Raw genomic sequence first — 18,336 nt, forward strand, 5'->3', positions numbered from 1 at the left:
AATCCAAGAGCCTCCATAGCTCAGTCAGTTTTGTCGATGCCCTTTAGTTAGAAAGAGCTGGGTTCAGATCTTCTCTAGGACATGAAGAAATTGTGTCAGAGATTTTCATCTGAAGGTGAGTTACCTTGTCTCATATGGAGCTGGAAGGGTTTCCCCTCTCAGAAATTCTGGTTTTTTTAATCCAACAAAACAGGCAAGCCAGCCAGAAGAACATGCATGATATATAGACAACAATGGGAATAAGGATTAACCAATCTATTTTGAAAACCTGCATGGTATTGTGTGGGTCTATGCATAAGTGTAAAACAGGGAAGGCAGGAAAGATACATTAAGCCGGTGTCAAGTGAAACTAATGAAACATTTGTTTGTATGCTGGCAGGTCCATATATCTGAAGTAAGAGAAATATAATTTGCATCTGCAATCTCTGTTGTTAATAGTTAACTAATCTGCAATAAATACCCCCAAATATTTTCTTCCAGGCAAACTGTAATGTGTAGCAAATTTACTCATTAGCTCTGTAAATCCTTCATTTTGAATAATGGAGTATGGCATATTATCCAATGCAATCATTTCAGCTAAGGCATAATGCAAAGATTTTGAGTCTTTGTTATCTACCTACCATTTTTATAGATTTTTCTACAGCATCAAATAACATCTGCTGCTTACCTGTTCTTGGATTCTAGTTTACTATTCAGTTTAACTGTTTTATTTTACAAATTCTATGCTTCTGTTTTATACAATTAATCATAGATTAATTGTACATGCATTTTTTCCTGTACCACCCAGGGATACTTGTTGTTTGTATGTTTTACATTTTGTAAAAATTTTCAAATAAACTAGCAAGTTCCAAATATTGTTTATTTTTATTATTCATGACACAATATAAAACAAAACACAGAAACACATTATGCTAACTGTGTTTTGGTGATCATGTTGTGACCTAAGATTGTTGGCAAAAGTGAAACCTGACTATCAGAATAAGATGTTCTAACTGGGATTGAGTGTTAAATGTATAGCATTTTTAGAAATGAGAGGAGAGGGAGTACTATTAATGATATCAGAAGTTCAGTTAGGGTAGAAACTCATGAAAGTAGTAATGGTAAAAATGCCCCATGTAGCAGTGAATTTGAGGCTCTCAATTACTTTGATAGATACTAAATGAGTAATCATTATGGACAACTCAAATTATCCAAACATTGACTGGGTAGAAGAGAAATCTCATGATAAGAATGAAGAACAATTTACTGAATTATTGTTTTTGTGAGACAACTTCCTCAAGCAGCACGTAAAAGAAGGAACTCAAAATCACTGAGTGTTAGCTTTGATCATAGCATCAGAACAGGCTCCATTACGAACGTGAATATTTTACCAGCAGTTTATGACAGTGATTGTGCCATAATGTCCTAGGAACTGGCTAGCTATATGGATATTCCAATTAGGACAGGTTACATGCAAAACTACAAAGCTGGAAATTATGACCAACTCAAGAGAATATTATCCATATTTTCATATTTGAAAAAGTGCTTAAATGAGACAGTATTTGAATGTATCCCTAGAGTTCAGAGAACAAATAGAGTGGGAGTGAAATGAATATGCAACCTTATTAAGCAAGAGACCCATAACAGGAAGATGGTGTGAAAGGAATATCATAAGAATAAGTGTAAGAGGAGTTATAAATATATAAAGCACAGATCAGAAAAGTAACGAGTATTATGTGGCAGACTAAATTGGTTATAAAAAGAAATTGGCTATGTAGGCGAAAGGCAATCCAAAAGAATTTTATCATTATGTTGCAAGTAAAAGAAAGAATAAATGTGGATGAATAACTTTACTGAATGCAGATAATGCTCATGTCCGAAGCTAATGAGCTCGTTCATTTAATGAGTGCTCACTCTGCCAAGATTTATCAAGTAAGTGATGAAACATGGTGCACAGTGCTACTTAGCACTACGCTGGATGAAGAGATTAGAGGTACATGAGAATGAAGATTAAGTCATTGCATAACCTGGATAGGAATTCAGCAATAGGAAAAGATGGCTATATTTTTTGTCATACAGCAGTGCATGGAACAGTTTGCCTGTTGAAGTAGTGAGTACATCTAGTGTGAATGAGTTTAAGAGAAGGTACGACAGTTGGTGTGAGTGATGTATTTCCTTCCTCAATGTGTCCTTGATTCCCTGGAGGTCTCAGATAATAATAATAATATCAAATAAAGTACAAAGACAATGAACTTTAGTTTTTTGGATTTGTACTTTATTTACTTTTGTACTTTTTTCGTACTTCAACTTAAGATAAGTAGAAGCTTTTTCCCGATGGAAGTTTTTTCACTTGGTTATGCTACCAATTATATATTTGCTTTAATCCTTTATCCAAGTGTAAGCAAACAAAGTTTGTGCCTGAAGTATTTTTGGGACTGGGGCAACTCGTGGTAAAGGTATTATAAGTTCTGATCATCTGCCTTAGTATCCCATAATAAAAGCACATCTCCTTGCGGACATGTATATTGCTATGCATTACGGGAAGGGTCACTACCCAGACCAGTTTTGACCTTTATTGAGGTGTCGTCAGTGGGAGCCAGACCCAGAGGTGGTGGAAGTAATGCAGAAGTCTTTGCAGTGCAATGCAGTGTGCTTTGCATTATGGGATACTAAGGCAAGTGATCAGAATTTATATCACCTTTACCATGAGTTGCCCCAGTCCTGAAAATACTTCTGGTGCAAACTTTGTTTGCTTACACTTGGATAAAGGATTAAACCAAATATATAATTGGTAGCATAGCTAAGCGAAAAAACTTCCATCAATTATCTCTAATGCAGAGAATTTTAATAATAAGGTGTTGATACTTTTTGACAACTGGTGTATATGGTGATATGACTTCTGCATTACTTCCATCTTAGTATTGCCACCTCTGGATCTAGCCCCCACCGACGAGACCTCAACAAAGGTTGAAACCAGTCTGGGTAGTGACCCTTCCCTTAATGCACAGTAATACACGTCTGCAAAGAAATGTACTTTGCATTACGGGATACTAAGGCAAGTGATCGGAACTTGTACCATGAGTTACCCCAGTCCTGAAAACACTTCAGGTGCAAACTTTGTTTCCTTACACTTGGTTAAAGGATTAAACCAAATATATAGTGAATTTTTCTGTTTCGACAGAAGTTGAATATTTGCAGAACACATGGTGATAGAGAAGCTGAATATGAATATTTGGCGCAATCCTAGTAATAGTATTCTCAACACCCCTTAATAGTTCATATCATGTGACTGATGATATGTGTACAGGCAGAATGAGTGAAAAAATTCGTTACATTTTTTTTATGCTACATAATTATAATAAGAAAAATAAAATACAAAGCATTAGGGAAGATATTAAATATTGAATTTGTATAAAATTTCTATGCAATTCATGATCAAGACTTTTCATTGATGATAGTTTGCAATTCTTGATAGTCACTATTAATTTAAAAAATCTATTCATACAAGTAGGTGATATCAAAATAGCAGAAGAGTATTTATCGCTATTCTCTGGTTGATGGAAATTCCATTCTCACTACTAAACAGAATTTGGATAATTTGATCTCTTTAAATTATATCTGAAGAATGCAATCATTCTTTACATCTAACAACTCTTCTTCTATGTGCTGATGTAGAAGAAGAGTTGCTGATGCTTAGTACAGAAAACACATATAGAAACAATAATTAGCTAACTAAATTTATTTAGCCAATCCAAAAACAATTATTAACCCCATATTTCAACTTGGTCATCAAGCCATCTTCATGGGCACAAAGAAATATACTAAGCACATGCATCCAAGCACAGCAACAGGATTTCAAACAGGCTGGTTGAATGGTGGGATCCAGCAGTCCTAATTGACACCCTCTGTAGGTATAGTGATGAAATCTTGCTGAAGATCTCAATATGATGGTCTCCAAGATTTCTGGTAAAAATCCATCTCGGTTTTTCTGTAATTCCAAAACAAAGAAACTATGCCCATTATCTGATATCATAAGATAATGGGCAAAGACAACCTGGAGAAGAAGATTATACCATAGATAAAGATCACAGGATCCAATAAAAAAAAAAAAAAAAAAAAAAAAAAATCTTGTTTTTATACAGAAGCAGATATAAATCAGATTATTTCTGGAATCCACAACAACACTATAATATTCTCCAAATCCTAAATTCAGCTGCTTCACTTTACCAAAAATCTGGATGACCACCATATCGAGACCTTCAGCAAGATTTCATCACTTTGTATCAGACACACCAACTTCCTGTTGGTGTGTCTGGCACAAAGAAACACATATGCAAGCATTTCTTTGTGCCCATGATGATGCTTTGATGACAAAGCGAAATATTGCCTCGGTAATAATTAACTAAATAAATTTAGTTAATTATCTTTAGATGTGTGTGTTTTCTCCACTAAACAACCATACCACATTAGTTTTATCTTCTTCTTTCATTAACCAATGTAACATTTAATGTGATAATACAAAGATTTTGAATCCAGTTGAACTGTTCCATATCAAGAATTTCAAAATGCAGCTTTTTCCTATGCATACAGATGTTTCTTAATCAGTCCTAATAATCTTTTATTAATTCTTAACTTTATGCTTAAGGGACAAAGCTATATAACTGAGAGGAGACCTCCACATAGCTTTTAAAGGAATGCAGAGAACTGACCAGAGCTTCTGACCTAATGTCCAATCCTCACCTTCTCGTGGTGCACTCTGTACGGTATCTACCTGGATACTGACAGATGAGAATGGGCTGGCAATTTGGGATTTAGCCGACCAAATTGCATTCTTATTGACTTAAACCAAAAATTCAAATGATGGTAAAACATGACAGAATTTCATGCCAGCTGGGGCGTCACCTGGTTAAACAAGGCCCTCGTTGTTTTGTCAGGGAACCAGGGCAAACAGCGAAAAGTCAGCTACTGGAACAAATCCTAAAACCCACCCCAACTGAACATCACCACAGTTCAAGATTGGTACTATCAACATAAGAAACCTGAATGGCAAAGAAATACAGCTAGCTGAGGCATTGGATGACATAAGTACCAGATCGACATAATGGGGGTGAGTGAAACAAAAAAGACAAAAACTGTTCAGATCTTTCTGAGCAATAAATACAAAATGTTACTTTCAGGCAATGACAATCAAGGAAAAGAAGGAGTAGCCATAGTATTAAACACAAAACATGTGGCTAATCTTCTTGAATGGCAGGCAATCTCAAGTAGAATGATGTGGGCAAATATAAGAATGGGGAACTGGACAATGAGACTTATTTGTGCCTATGGTCCCATAGAACCTTCTATGGGACCATAGGCACAAGTATTATATTTGAAGCATTAGAGAAAGCAACTGAAACAATGAAAAAGGAAAAGTTGGTCCTTGTTGGGGACCTAAATAGCAGAGTAGGAAATGACTGCCAGCCATACAAAAATATTTTGGGAAAATTTGGAGAAAAGAGCAAAGCTAATAATAATGGCAAATATCTATTGGATTTCTGCTCAGGACATGGACTGGTTATTACTAACATCATGTTCCAACATACAAATGTGCACAAATTCACATGGAGAGAGGAGGTGAGGAATAAGAAAAGTCTTATTGACTTTTTTTTTTGTCAATAGTGATGTTTTCTCCCTGGTGTGGAACACCAGAGTGTACAGAGGATTTGAAATTGGAAGTGATCACCATTTAGTCTTGAACAGGATAAAACTGAATTTCATATTGAAAAGAAGAACATGTAAGAAAGTTTTAAAGCGAATAAAAGTTTGGCAGATCTCATATGAGAACTATAGACTAAATTACACAAATATTAGTCAAAAAAATGAAAGAGTTTGAGAACAGGAACCAAAACATTGAGATTCAGTGGCAAGCCGTGACAAAAACCCTGAGTGATTCAGTCAGAGAGGCATGTGGTGAGATTGTCTGCAAGGATAGAAAAATCAGAACTCCATGGTGGACACAGGAAGTTAAAGAGCCACTGACAAATGTAAGAAACAAATACAGAGACAAATGCAAGAAAGTTAAACACTGTGTGTAAAACTGGCTAGACAAAAGTCATGGGAGGACTTTGGCAAGAACATAGAAAATAAATATCAAGAAGGTGGTAAGATATTCTGGAGGTTGTTGAAGAAGCTCAAGAAATGGAGGAAAGAGTGCTGAGAAGGAATTAGAGATCATAAAGGTGACATGAAAACAGGAGTAAAAGATATCCTTGAAGTATGGAGTAATTACTTCGAAAAATTTCTAAATGAAACAAGCAGTGATGACAGCACAGTGGTAAAAAACACGGACCATGCATGCAGTCAGGAATTCATATCCATACCTTGAAGTAGAAAAAGCCATCAAAAGCTTGAAATGTGGAAAGGCAGCAGGAGTGGATGATATTTGACCAGAAATGCTCAAGTATGGAAGTATAAAAGTCTTACAGTGGCTGCACTGCATAGTTTCAGAAGGTCTGGACAGAGGGACGAATTTCAGATGATTGGAGTAGAGCTCTCATAGAACCCATATATAAAAAGGGAAATAAAACAATGTGAGAATTATAGAGGTATTTCATTACTGATTGTTCCTGGTAAGAGTATGCAAGTATACTTGAAAAACGGTTGAGAAGAATTGTGGAAGAAAAGCTTGGTGAAGAACAAGCTGGATTCAGGCCAAATAGAGGCTGTCAGGATCAGATCTTCACTTTACAACAGATAGTTGAGAAATCACGAGAATATAACGAAGATCTGTATTTAAGTTTTGTAGATCTGGAAAAGGCATATGACAAGGTGCCAAGAGAGAAGCTATTCAAAAATGCTACAGTTATATGGTGTTAATGGGGAATTATATCAAGCAATACTTTGTCTTTATTTGAGTTGAAAGTTAGGAGTTAGAATTGAAGGAAGTACAGGAAGGTGGTTTAATATTAAATCTGGCGTGAGACAAGGATGTACATTATCCCCTCTGTTATTCATTAGATATCTATATTATGAAGGAAAGTGGTATTATACATGATATCAGAATTGGAGATGTTAATATCAGCTCTTTGCTTTATGTGGATGATGTTATACTTCTAAATAAATCCGCTACAAGTCTGCAAGATTCCCTGACTAAATTGAATAACCGTTATGATTGTGAATACAGAACCTATAGAACAAGTAAAACATCTCAGCTACTTTGGCACAATTTTTAGTGAAGATGGTAAATTAAATATGGAAACAGACAACAGAATCAGCAAAGCTGGTATCGTAGAAAGTCAACTGAATAAATTTATATGGAATAAGAGAGAAATTAGCCAAAACACTAAATCAGCTCTATACAAGACAGTGTTCAAACCAATTTTAACTTAATCTGAAAGCGCGGTTTGCCTAGTGGCTGCAACCATATACCTGGGGAAGGAGTGTCCGAGGTTCAATTCCCGTTTCATTGTACATCCTTCTCTCACTCCTCATTTATCATCAAAAGATCTTCCTGTACCTCCTTCAATTCTAACTGCTGACTTATAATTCATGTATAGATTAAGTATTATTTGATATAATATCCCATTTACACCATAGAATTGTAGTGTTTTGAACTGCCTTTCACTTGACATATACCTTTTCAGAACTACAAAATTTAACTTTGAGACAAAACTATTTGTCTTAAAGTGAAAATCTGATCCTGACAATCTCTGTCTGGCCTGCATCCAGCTTGTTTTTCTTCTAGCTTCCATACCACAATATTTCTTGACTGTTTCTCAAGAATATTTGCATAAATTTTATCAGGAGCATGCATTAAAGTAACTCATCTGTAATTCTTGCACTGTTTTATTTTCCTTTTTATAGATGGGTACTATGAAAGCTCTATTCCAATAATCCAGAATTCAACCCTCTGACCAGGCTTTCTGAATTATGGAACACAACCACTGTAAAACTTTTATACCTTGACATTTGAGCATTTCTAGTTGAATATCACTTATTCCAGCTGTGTTTCTAAATATGGAAAGACAGCTGGAGTAGATGAATACCTACAATATCACTGCTTATTTCATTTAGCAATCTTTCAAAGTAATTACTCCAGCCATCTAGAATATCTTTATCTTCAGTTTTTACTGCTTCCTTTTACAGTAATCTTTCCTCCATTTCTAAGCTTCTTCAAACTGCTTCTAGAATATTTTGCTACCTTCCTGATATTTACTTTCTATGTAAACATTACAAAGTTTTCCCACAGCTAATATTACCCCGTCCTTTGCTGTCTTACATTTTTGTGTGTATTCAATCTTAGAGCAAAAGCTGACATAGTTGACAGGAACTTTTGATACTATTTTTTCTTTTCCTTGACTTCCTCTTTAACTTCTTGAGATCCACTATGGAGTTCTGCTTCTATCCTTACACACAATCTCACCACATTCCTCTCTGGCTGAATCAATCGATGTCTTGTTACTCTTGTAATAAGACATTGATTGACACCTTGTTATCATCCCCCCCCCCCTTCCAAACCCACAAGTTAGTAAGATTTTTCTCTTTCTTCCTTAATTTATGGAAACCACTATAGTGGTTAGGATGGACAGTCTAAGAAAAGAGAAAAGACAGTTTAAAGATTAAACCAATAGGCTGGTTCAGATGAAAATTGTTCACAAGAAGCCATTAATGAAATCTTACAGTCTGCTATACAAGAGTTTCCAATCTTGGAGATACCTTTTAGGGAATATTTTATATATGTGGAGCCTCTGTAGCTCAGTCAGTATAGACAAAGCCCTTTGGTTGGAAAGACCTGGGCTCGATTCCCATCCAAGACACAAGGAAACTTTATCTGGTCTCTTTCAACTAAAGGTGAGCTAGCCAGTCTCATATGGAGGTAGGTTTTTTTTCACCCAGAAACTCAGATTTTTTGTGACCCCCCCCCCCCCCAATGCCAGACTCTCTGACAAGTCAGTTGGGGTATACCACAGTTGCATAATCATAGCAGATCCTGCATCAAGCAGAATAAAATGTGCTATAAAGAGGAAGACGATAACGATATATCTATATATATATATTTTTAAAATAATTTTATCCATGTTAGATTGAAACTTATAGCACAACATTATCTCTAGGTGAGCCATAAGTCTTTTCCATGCCACTTTGGACCTGCAGTAAGTAGAGTGGTGGTAGTATTACAATGATGAGGACAATCACTTATTATATAAATTTTTAGAAATCTGCATGTTGTAATCAAACAGTAATCAACCTACTAACAGAAAAGGATAACGCTTGGCTGAATAATACCTACCATTCAGCCCAGCATCGCCCTTTATTTGAAATGGAAGATGACAAGATATTAATAGAAAAAATAAAAAATAAATAAATAAAAAAGATTGAAAGCATATTTGTCATTTTCCAACTGCAATTAAAATAATTTTAACTTGTGGATCCGAGAGCTGGGTTCATATTAAAAATGAAGTTATCAGGAAAGAACTTGATGTTGTTAGCATCCAGGAATGTATTAGCAGAGCTAATCTCAGGTGGTATGGTCACTTAAACAGAATGGGAGAGGAAAGATCAGCAAAACAAGTGTTCTTTATCAGGTTGACAGGAAAAAGACCCAGAGGAAGACCAAGATATAGGTGGATTGATATGGTAAAAAATGCCTTAGAAGATAGAAATATAAGATCTGGTTAGTGTTGGAATCATGAAAGGTAACCGATTGATTTGGAGGAAAATTGTAGATGGGAAATTAGTAATGATGTAAATTTTTCATATAGTACTATCATATCCTGTACACCCCTTACATGCCAGGAATTTGATGACGGTGATGATAAATAAAAAAGGTTGAAAGCATATTTGTCATTTTCCAACTGCAATTAAAATAATTTAGCCTTCACTGAGTGGATAGCATCTCTGTTCTCTAACCACAAGTGGCATATATGTTCATGATTTTATCCATGCAAGTTAGTAGGCAGTAGATGATTTCATCACTTAGTGTGAGGCTACCACCACCATTCTTACTATAGGTCTCAAGTGATTTATTCATGCCTAGTTTCTAGGGTAAGGTAATAAATGTGCTATAAGTTACTGCCCTTTTGTGGGTGGATTGATAAAGAAATAAACATTTTGTTTAGTGCATGCCTGTACAAATAGATCTACAAATTTTATATTATTGTCCAATTCTTAAAAAAACATCAAAATATTCACCTTTCCATTGCAGTATAGATAAGAACTACACACCCAGATTCTACAAAAAAAAACAAATACACATTTTTAATGAAAATGTATGAATAATATTCATAAGGATCAACAGCATTTTTCATAAGTATAGGCAACACACAACTTTTCCACTTTAACTAAGTAGCAATTTTAAGGAAGTGAACAGTATATATGGTGATGAATCAGTCTGTATTTATTTTCTGACCTGGATGAGGCTGAGGCTATCTGTTTTTGTTCAGTTTCTGATTTTTTTTTTTTTTTTGTGCTAATTCTCAACTATTAAATACAAAACATCACTTCCACAATTTTTCTCAGCCTCTTTTCAACTATACTTGCATAAATGTTACCTGAAACATTTATGCAATTAGGGAATTACAGAAGAATTCCCCCTAGGGGAATTCTTCTGTAATTCTCAGATTCAGCTTTATTGGATTTGTTATAGATGAGTACTATGAGTTATATGTTCCTGGATGAGTAATATATATGTATGTAATATATAATAGATGAGTAATATGTTTCTGGCAAGATCTATGCAAGTATACTTGAGAAACGGTTGAGAAGAATTGTGGAAGAAAAGCTTGGTGAAGAACAAGCTGGATTCAGGCCAAATAGAGGCTGTCAGGATCAGATCTTCACTTTACGACAAATAGTCGAGAAAGCATGGGAATATAACAAAGATCTGTATTTAAGTTTTGTCGATTTAGAAAAGGCATATGACAAGGTGCCAAGAGAGAAGCTATTCAATACGCTGCAGTTATATGGTGTCAATGGGGCATTATATCAAGCAATACTTAGTCTTTATTTGAGTTGTGAGTCAGCAGTTAGAATTGAAGGAAGTACAGGAAGATGGTTTAATGTTAAATCTGGTGTGAGACAAGGATGTACATTATCCCCTCTGTTATTCATTATCTATATGGATCACATTATGAAGGAATGTGGTATTAAACCTGATATCAAAATTGGAGATGTTAATGTCAGCTCTTTGCTTTATGCGGATGATGTTATACTTCTAAATAAATCTGCTACAAGTCTGCAAGATTCTCTGACTAAATTGAATAGCTGTTGTAATAGATATGGTATGAAGGTCAGCAATAAAAAGACAAAGACAATGAAAATAGGCAGAATCATTGAAAATGTCAACTGTGTTGTGAATGGAGAACCTGTGGAACAAGTAAAACATTTCAGCTACTTAGGCGCAATTTTTACTGAAGATGGTAAACTAAATATAGAAATAGACAACAGAATCAGCAAAGCTGGTATGGTGGGAAGTCAATTGAATAAATTCATATGGAATAAGAAAGAAATTAGTCGGAACACTAAATTAGCTGTATACAAGACTGTGTTCAAACCAATTTTAACTTATGGATCTGAGAGCTGGGTCAGAAGTAAAACACTTGACCAAAGACTAGAGACCGCAGATATGAGAGTCCTGAGAAAGATTAGAGGCGTGAACAGATGGCATCAATGGCAATATCATATTAAAAATGAGGATATTAGGAAAGAACTTGACATTGTCAGCATCCAGGAATGCGTTAGCAGAGCTAATCTCAGATGGTATGGTCACTTAAATAGAATGGGAGAGGAAAGATTAGCAAAACAAGTATTCTCTGCCAGGTTGGCAGGAAAACGACCCAGAGGAAGACCAAGATATAGGTGGATTGATACGGTACAAAGTGCCTTAGACGATAGAAATATAAGATCTGATAATGTTGGAGTCTTGACAAGTAACAGACTGATTTGGAGGAAAATTGTAAATAGGAAGTTAGTAATGATGTAATTTTTTCATGTAGTACTGTCATATCCTGTACACCCCTTGAGGGTACATGGCAGGAATTTGATGATGATGATGATGATGAGTACTATGAGAGCTGGGTAAGATTATGTTGGGGAAGACTGAGAGCATAAGAAGGAGACGAAGACTAAAATAATTGAATGTACAACATAATGTACTTTATGTTGTACATTACATTGTAGATATGTAGTCGCTAGATTAGATTATGCCCTGAGGCAAATAATTAAATATCGCCCCTGATAAGACAAAAATATAAGAAAGTCTCCAATTGCTATTTTATTTTTATTACAAGAGAAACATTAATGCAAAACGATTTCATAAAAATATTAATTAAATGTTTGCTTTACAGGGATATCACACAATAAAACTGTTTATAAGCTCTTCTAAATTTAAATTATAAGCTACGTCTGCCTCTATCAATATAGTTGCTAGACCAACCAATCTCTCTTGGGTCATTGCTGTTCGCAAATAATTTTTGATCAGTTCAAGCTTGGAAAAACTTCTTTCTGCACTTGCTATGCTAACAGGAATTGGTAGCATAGCAACAGCACCTACTGCAATATGGCTGAATGAGCACCCTTATTAAGCCGTGCTGTGAGACAGGCTGCCTCTATGCTACATGCTGTCAATGGTACTAATCATCACCTAATCCCATTTAAACTTACAGTTGCTGAAAGGAGGTACAAGAGGCAGAGTAGGATGGAGAGCCTTTGTTCACAAGATCACCAAGAGTCAAAAATGGCACATAACAAGAACTATGAGAGCTCTACTCCAATCATCTGGAATTTGATCTTCTAATCAGGCCCTCTGAATTATGCAGCATAGCCACTGCTAAACTTTTATGCCTCCATATCTGTGCATTTTTGGTCAAACATCATCTACTCCAGCTGCCTTTCCACATTTCAAGTTTCTGATGGCATTTTCTACTTCCAGTATTGTTTGTATTTCTCTTCAAAATTTTCTACTACAGTTCTGTCACCGCTTGTTTCCTTCAACAGTCTTTTAAACTAATTACACCAGACATCTAGACATCTATTTATATCATCTTTGATTCCTTTTAAGTACTCTTTCCTCCATTTCTAAGCTTCTTCAATAGTCTTCAGAACATTTTGCCTTCCTGATATTTATTTTCTATATTCTTACCAAAAAATTGCTGTGACTTTTGTTTAGCTATTTTAACACATAGGTTAGCTCTCTTACGTTCTCTTCTCTTACTCTGTATTCTTTTAGAGCATCTGCCGACTATGCTAGGGACTTTTTGTATGCTTTCTTTTCCATAATTTCTTCTTTAACTTCTTGTATCTACCATCGTGGTATTTTTCTACACTTGCAGAAAACTTCGCCACATAGCACCCCCCCCCCCCCCCCAGCTGAATCAATGTCATCTTCAGAGTTTCCCACTGAGATGCTAAGGTTCTTATTCTTGTTTTCAATTTGTTTCATTTTTTTCTTCAATAATGCTTGCATATTTCAACTATAATTGTTTCAACTGTTCAACTACTATAATTGTTTTTAAAACTTTCTTACATACTATTTTTTTCAATGTGATATCCATTTATATCCTGCTTAGTACTAAGTAATGGTCACTTTGAAATTCAAATCCTCTGTACACTCTTGTATCCTGAACGAGCATGAAGATATCACTTATCAGCAATAAAACAGTCAATGAGGATTTTCTTATTTCTTGTGCCTTCTCTCTACATGAACTTGTGCACATCTTTATGTTGAAACATAGTGTTAGTAACAATGAGTCTATATGCTGAGCAGAAATCCAGCAGATTCTCATCATTATTATTAGCCTTCCCATTTTCTCCAAATTTCTCTAAATCATATCTATATGCCTGGTGAGATACACTTGTAACTGTACTGTTTAGATATTTAAAACAAGTTGCACTTTTTTCCATTTTTTTTATGTCAGCTGCCTGCTCTATTGGCTCAAAAAATTCTTCTACTCTAGGTAACTCATAAATACTCTTTTTTTTTTTTTTTGTTCTGTAGATCCAGGCAAGATGATAAAAAGTTCTTCAACAAATGAGGTCAAATTTCAAGTTTTAACTGATAGCAGTGTGAAGATTATTTTTCAAATGATTTCATGAATAATCTGGCAGGCTCAGGTGAGCCAACTGTTAAATCTTTCTTTTGTTTATAGCATTTAATCTCTGAACTGAAAAACATAACATTTTTGAACTATGTGACTGTATCAGGATAGAATAGTTCTTGTAAAAGGCATAAGATTTGTTCTCCAGCAGTAGTGAAGAGTAAATTTAAGACATCTGGGTTTGTTTGTTAGTTAGCCAGCTAATGCTGATAATAAAGCCCTTTGCCTTCTAGATGAATATTTAAACATTTTTAAGACCTATTATTTTTACGGCTATTTTGTCTGCTTTTGTTTAGGGATGCACCCCTTTTTTAATGTCATTGGCTTTTTACTCAAGAATTCTTAGGGCATTATAGATGTATTTTAGAAACAAATATATGCAGAGTAATAGAGGAAGAAAATTCGCACATACCTTTTTTTTTGGGATGTTGCTGGCTGTCTGCGACGTGCATACTTCTGCTGTTAGGGGTGTTAAAAGGGAAGGGGGTTTGGGAAAAAAGTGGGGGGGAGTGAGGCAATGTGGGAGAATTAATTTGAAAAAAAAAACTGTTTTTTTTTTTTAAATATAACATATACATATATTATTATTTTTAAGAATGATTTTTTTGGGGGGGGGGAGATAAAAGTTTTTTTTTTTTTTTTTTTTTTTTTTTGAGTAAGGGAAAGGGTTTATGGGAAAAGGGGGACAGGGGTGCAAGCCATTTCAACTGTGTGTCGTCACTGGAAACTCATGAGGGGGAAGTGAACAAAGACAGCCTCTATTTGGTCTGAATTCAGCTTGTTCTTCAGCAAGCTTCCCTTCCACAATCCTTCTCAACCGTTTCTCAAGTATACTTGCATAAATCTTACTAGGAACACTCAGTAGGGAAATACCTCTGTAATTCTCACATTCAGTTTTATTTCCCTTGTTATATATGGGTATTATGGGAGCTCTACTCTAGTCATCTGAAATTTGTCCCTCTGTCCAGGCCTTCTGAACAATGCAGTAGAGCCACTATAAGACTTTTATACTCCATACTTGAGCATTTCTGGTCGAATATCATCTACTCCTACTGCCTTTCCACATTTCAGGCTTTTGACAGCTTTTTCTACTTCAACTATGGATATGTATTTCTGACTATATGCCTGGTCAGTGTTTTTACCACTGTGCTGTCATCACTGCTTGTTTCATTTAGCAATTTTTTGAAGTAATTACCTCCATACTTCAAGGATATCTTTTTCTGAAGTTTTCATGTTACCTTTATCATCTCTAATCCCTTCTACAGCATTCTTTCCTCCATTTCTGGAGCTTCTTCAACAACCTCCAGAATATCTTACCACCTTCTTGATATTTATTTTCTATGTTCTTATCAAAGTCTTCCCATAACTTTTGTTTAGCCAGTTTTACACAGTGTTTAGCTTTCTTACATTTGTTTTTCTGTATTCTGTAAGAGTAAAAGCTGACTTATATGCCAGGAACTTTTGACATGCTCTCTTCTTTTCCTTCACTGCTTTTTTAACTTCCTGTGTCAACCATGGAGTTCTGATTTTTCTATCCTTGCAGACAACCTCACCACATGCCTCTCTGGCTGAATCAATCAATATTTTCTTCAGGGCTTGCCACTGAATCTCCAGGGTTTGGTTCTTGTTCTCAAACTCTTTCATTTTTTCTTGAATAATGTTTGTGTATTTTAGTCTGCAGTTCACATCTGAGAGTTGCTCAACTTTTATTTGCTTTAAAACTTTCTTATATGTTCTTCTTTTTAACATGAAATTCAATTTTATCCTGCTCAAGACTAAATGGTGATCACTTCCAATTTCAAATCCTCTGTACACTCTGGTGTCCTGCACCAGTGAGAAAACATCACTCTTAACAATAATATAGTCAATGAGACTTTTCTTATTCCTTGCCTCCTCTCTCCATGTGAATTTGTGCACATTTTTATGTTGGAACATTGTTTTAGTAATAACTAGTCCATGTCCTGAGCAGAAATCCAACATGCATTTGCCATTATTATTAGCTTTGCTCTTTTTTCCAAATTTTCCCAAAATATTTCTGTAAGTCTGACAAACATTTCCTATTCTACTATTTAGATCCCCCAACAAGGACCAACTTTTCATTTTTTATTGTGTCAGTTGCTTTTTCTAAAGCATCAAAAAATTCCTCCACTTCTACCTTAGTAGAACCATAGACACAAATAAGTCATTATTTGTATCTCATTGTCCAGTTCTCCACTGTGATGATGCCCACATCATCTACTTGATACTGCCTACCACTCAAGAAGATTATCCTCGTATTTAATGTTGAATACTATAGCTCTTCCTTCTTTTCTCTGATTGTTATGGCCTGAATATAACTTTTTCTATTTATTGCTTAGAAATATCTCACCAGTTTTTGTCTTTTATGTTTCAGTCATCCCTATTATATCGATCTGGTACTTATCCAATTCCTCATCCAGCTCCATTTCTTTGCCATTCCGACTTCTTATGTTGATAGTACCGATCTTGAACTCTGGTGATGTTGAGTTGGGATGTGTTTCAGGATTTGTTCCAATAGCTGACTTTTCACTGTTCGTCCTGGTTTCCTGGTGAAAACAACAGTTGCCCTTGTTTAACTGGGCATTGTCTGGTTAAACAAGGCCACCATTTTTGTCATGTGTACCATCATTTTACATTGTGGTTTAAGCCAATAAGAATACAATTTGGTTGGTTAAATCCCAAATTGCCAGGACATCCTCATTTGTTCAGTATTCAGGTAGATACCTAACAGGGTGCACCACGAGAAGGTGAGGGCTGGACATCATATCAGAAGCTCTGGTTGATTCTCCACATTCCTTTAAAGTCTATGTACAGGTCTCCTCCTATTTATACAGCTTTGATCCTTAAAAAATAAAATATTTTTCAATGTAAATAATTAATCAATTACAATTTATTTCAATTACAAAACACACGAATGAGTATTGCAATAACTTCCCAAATTGAGAAATTTAAGGCAGTTTATACCAGAAATGGTCTGCATTTTTTTTTTTTTTTCATTATTCAGTTTTTTTCACTTGGTTATACTATAAATTAAAGATGCCAAGAAATTATATTCTTGATTTCATCCTTTACCAAGTGTAAGCAAACAAAGTTTGCATGTGAAGTCACTTGACGACTGGGCTACTTATATATAGAGACTAATGGCTTCACATTAAATGCATTAGTATCCCATAATGCAAGACACATATTCTTACAGACATGTATAATGTTATGCATTATGGGAAGAGCCACTACCCAGATCTGGCTCCCACTGATGAGTGGGAGCCAGAAGAGATACTAAGGTTGTAGTGATGCAGAATTCATATATTTCCCATATACAAGTAGTGAAAAGGTGTCACACCTTATTACTATAATACTCTGGATTAGAAATAGATGATGAAAGTTTTTTCACTTGGTTATACCATAAATTAAAAATGCCGAGAAATTATGTTCTTGGTTTCATCCTTTATCCAAATGATAAAGCAAAACAAATGTTTTGCATGAAGTAACTTCACAACTAGGCTACTTGTATATACAAATTAATGACTTTACAAAATGAGTTAAAGGATATCCAACTATATTAATGATCCATTTATCCACATGGCTAACATTAATCATTCTGATCCCAGAATGATTAATAAGTAAATCAAATTTATGTTCCAAATTATCACGGGTGGAACTAAAAACATGTAAACATGTTGATGAGATTCAGAGGAAAAAAAAAACAGAATAATGAAGAAAAAAAAAAAATGCAGACCATCAGATTTATTTAAATTTGGGTAATGAAATAATATCTCACAAATTTCCTTAAAGAGACAAATGTTCCATAAGAAACCTGCTGTCACGCACATGGAAAGCCAAGAGGAGAAGCTTGTCCTTTGGAGATGAGAGAAAAGTGGAATTTTTCTAATAAGACAAAATGTCTCCAAAATGTGATTTTCTTTTCTTGACTACTTGTATAATAAACTATAACACTTTTTATGAATGTTAGTCAAGTGAGTTTTAATTTTTTGTCCTACTAGTTTCACCGACTTTTGCTATCGGCATCTTCAGGGATACAATTGGTAAGCGATATGAAGGTAACAGGCTAGGTTTTAACTGACAGTTCTAATTCATACAAAATTAGTATTGTGCGAGACAATACGTGTGTCTCGGGAACATGATTTTTTTGTAAAAGACAATGTAATTGGCGTGAAAGTTCATTTCTTTGATGTTTAGTGATCTAATTAAAGTTTTTTTCCAAATTTCCTGTAGGATTTAGACCTTGATTCTTATTTAGGTTTCC

At 35.0% G+C, this 18,336-nt stretch overlaps 1 protein-coding gene across 4 annotated transcripts in view; it reads right to left on the bottom strand.

Moving 5' to 3' along the window:
• The window catches only part of Nsun2 (tRNA (cytosine(34)-C(5))-methyltransferase Nsun2), a 272,640-nt gene that overhangs the window by 6,614 nt on the left and 247,690 nt on the right, over positions 1–18,336 (bottom strand). For all 4 annotated transcript variants that reach the window (XM_090407903.1, XM_090407904.1, XM_090407905.1 and 1 more), the window contains one exon: positions 10,153–10,192. In XM_090407903.1, the coding sequence (XP_090264029.1) occupies positions 10,153–10,192 (40 nt within the window). The remainder of the gene's footprint in view (positions 1–10,152; positions 10,193–18,336) is intronic.

Source organism: Typopeltis vanoorti, chromosome 18 (assembly GCF_054136105.1).
Source record: "Typopeltis vanoorti isolate ZY-2024b chromosome 18, IOZ_Tvanoo_1.0, whole genome shotgun sequence".
Taxonomy (NCBI): Eukaryota; Metazoa; Arthropoda; class Arachnida; order Uropygi; family Thelyphonidae; genus Typopeltis; species Typopeltis vanoorti.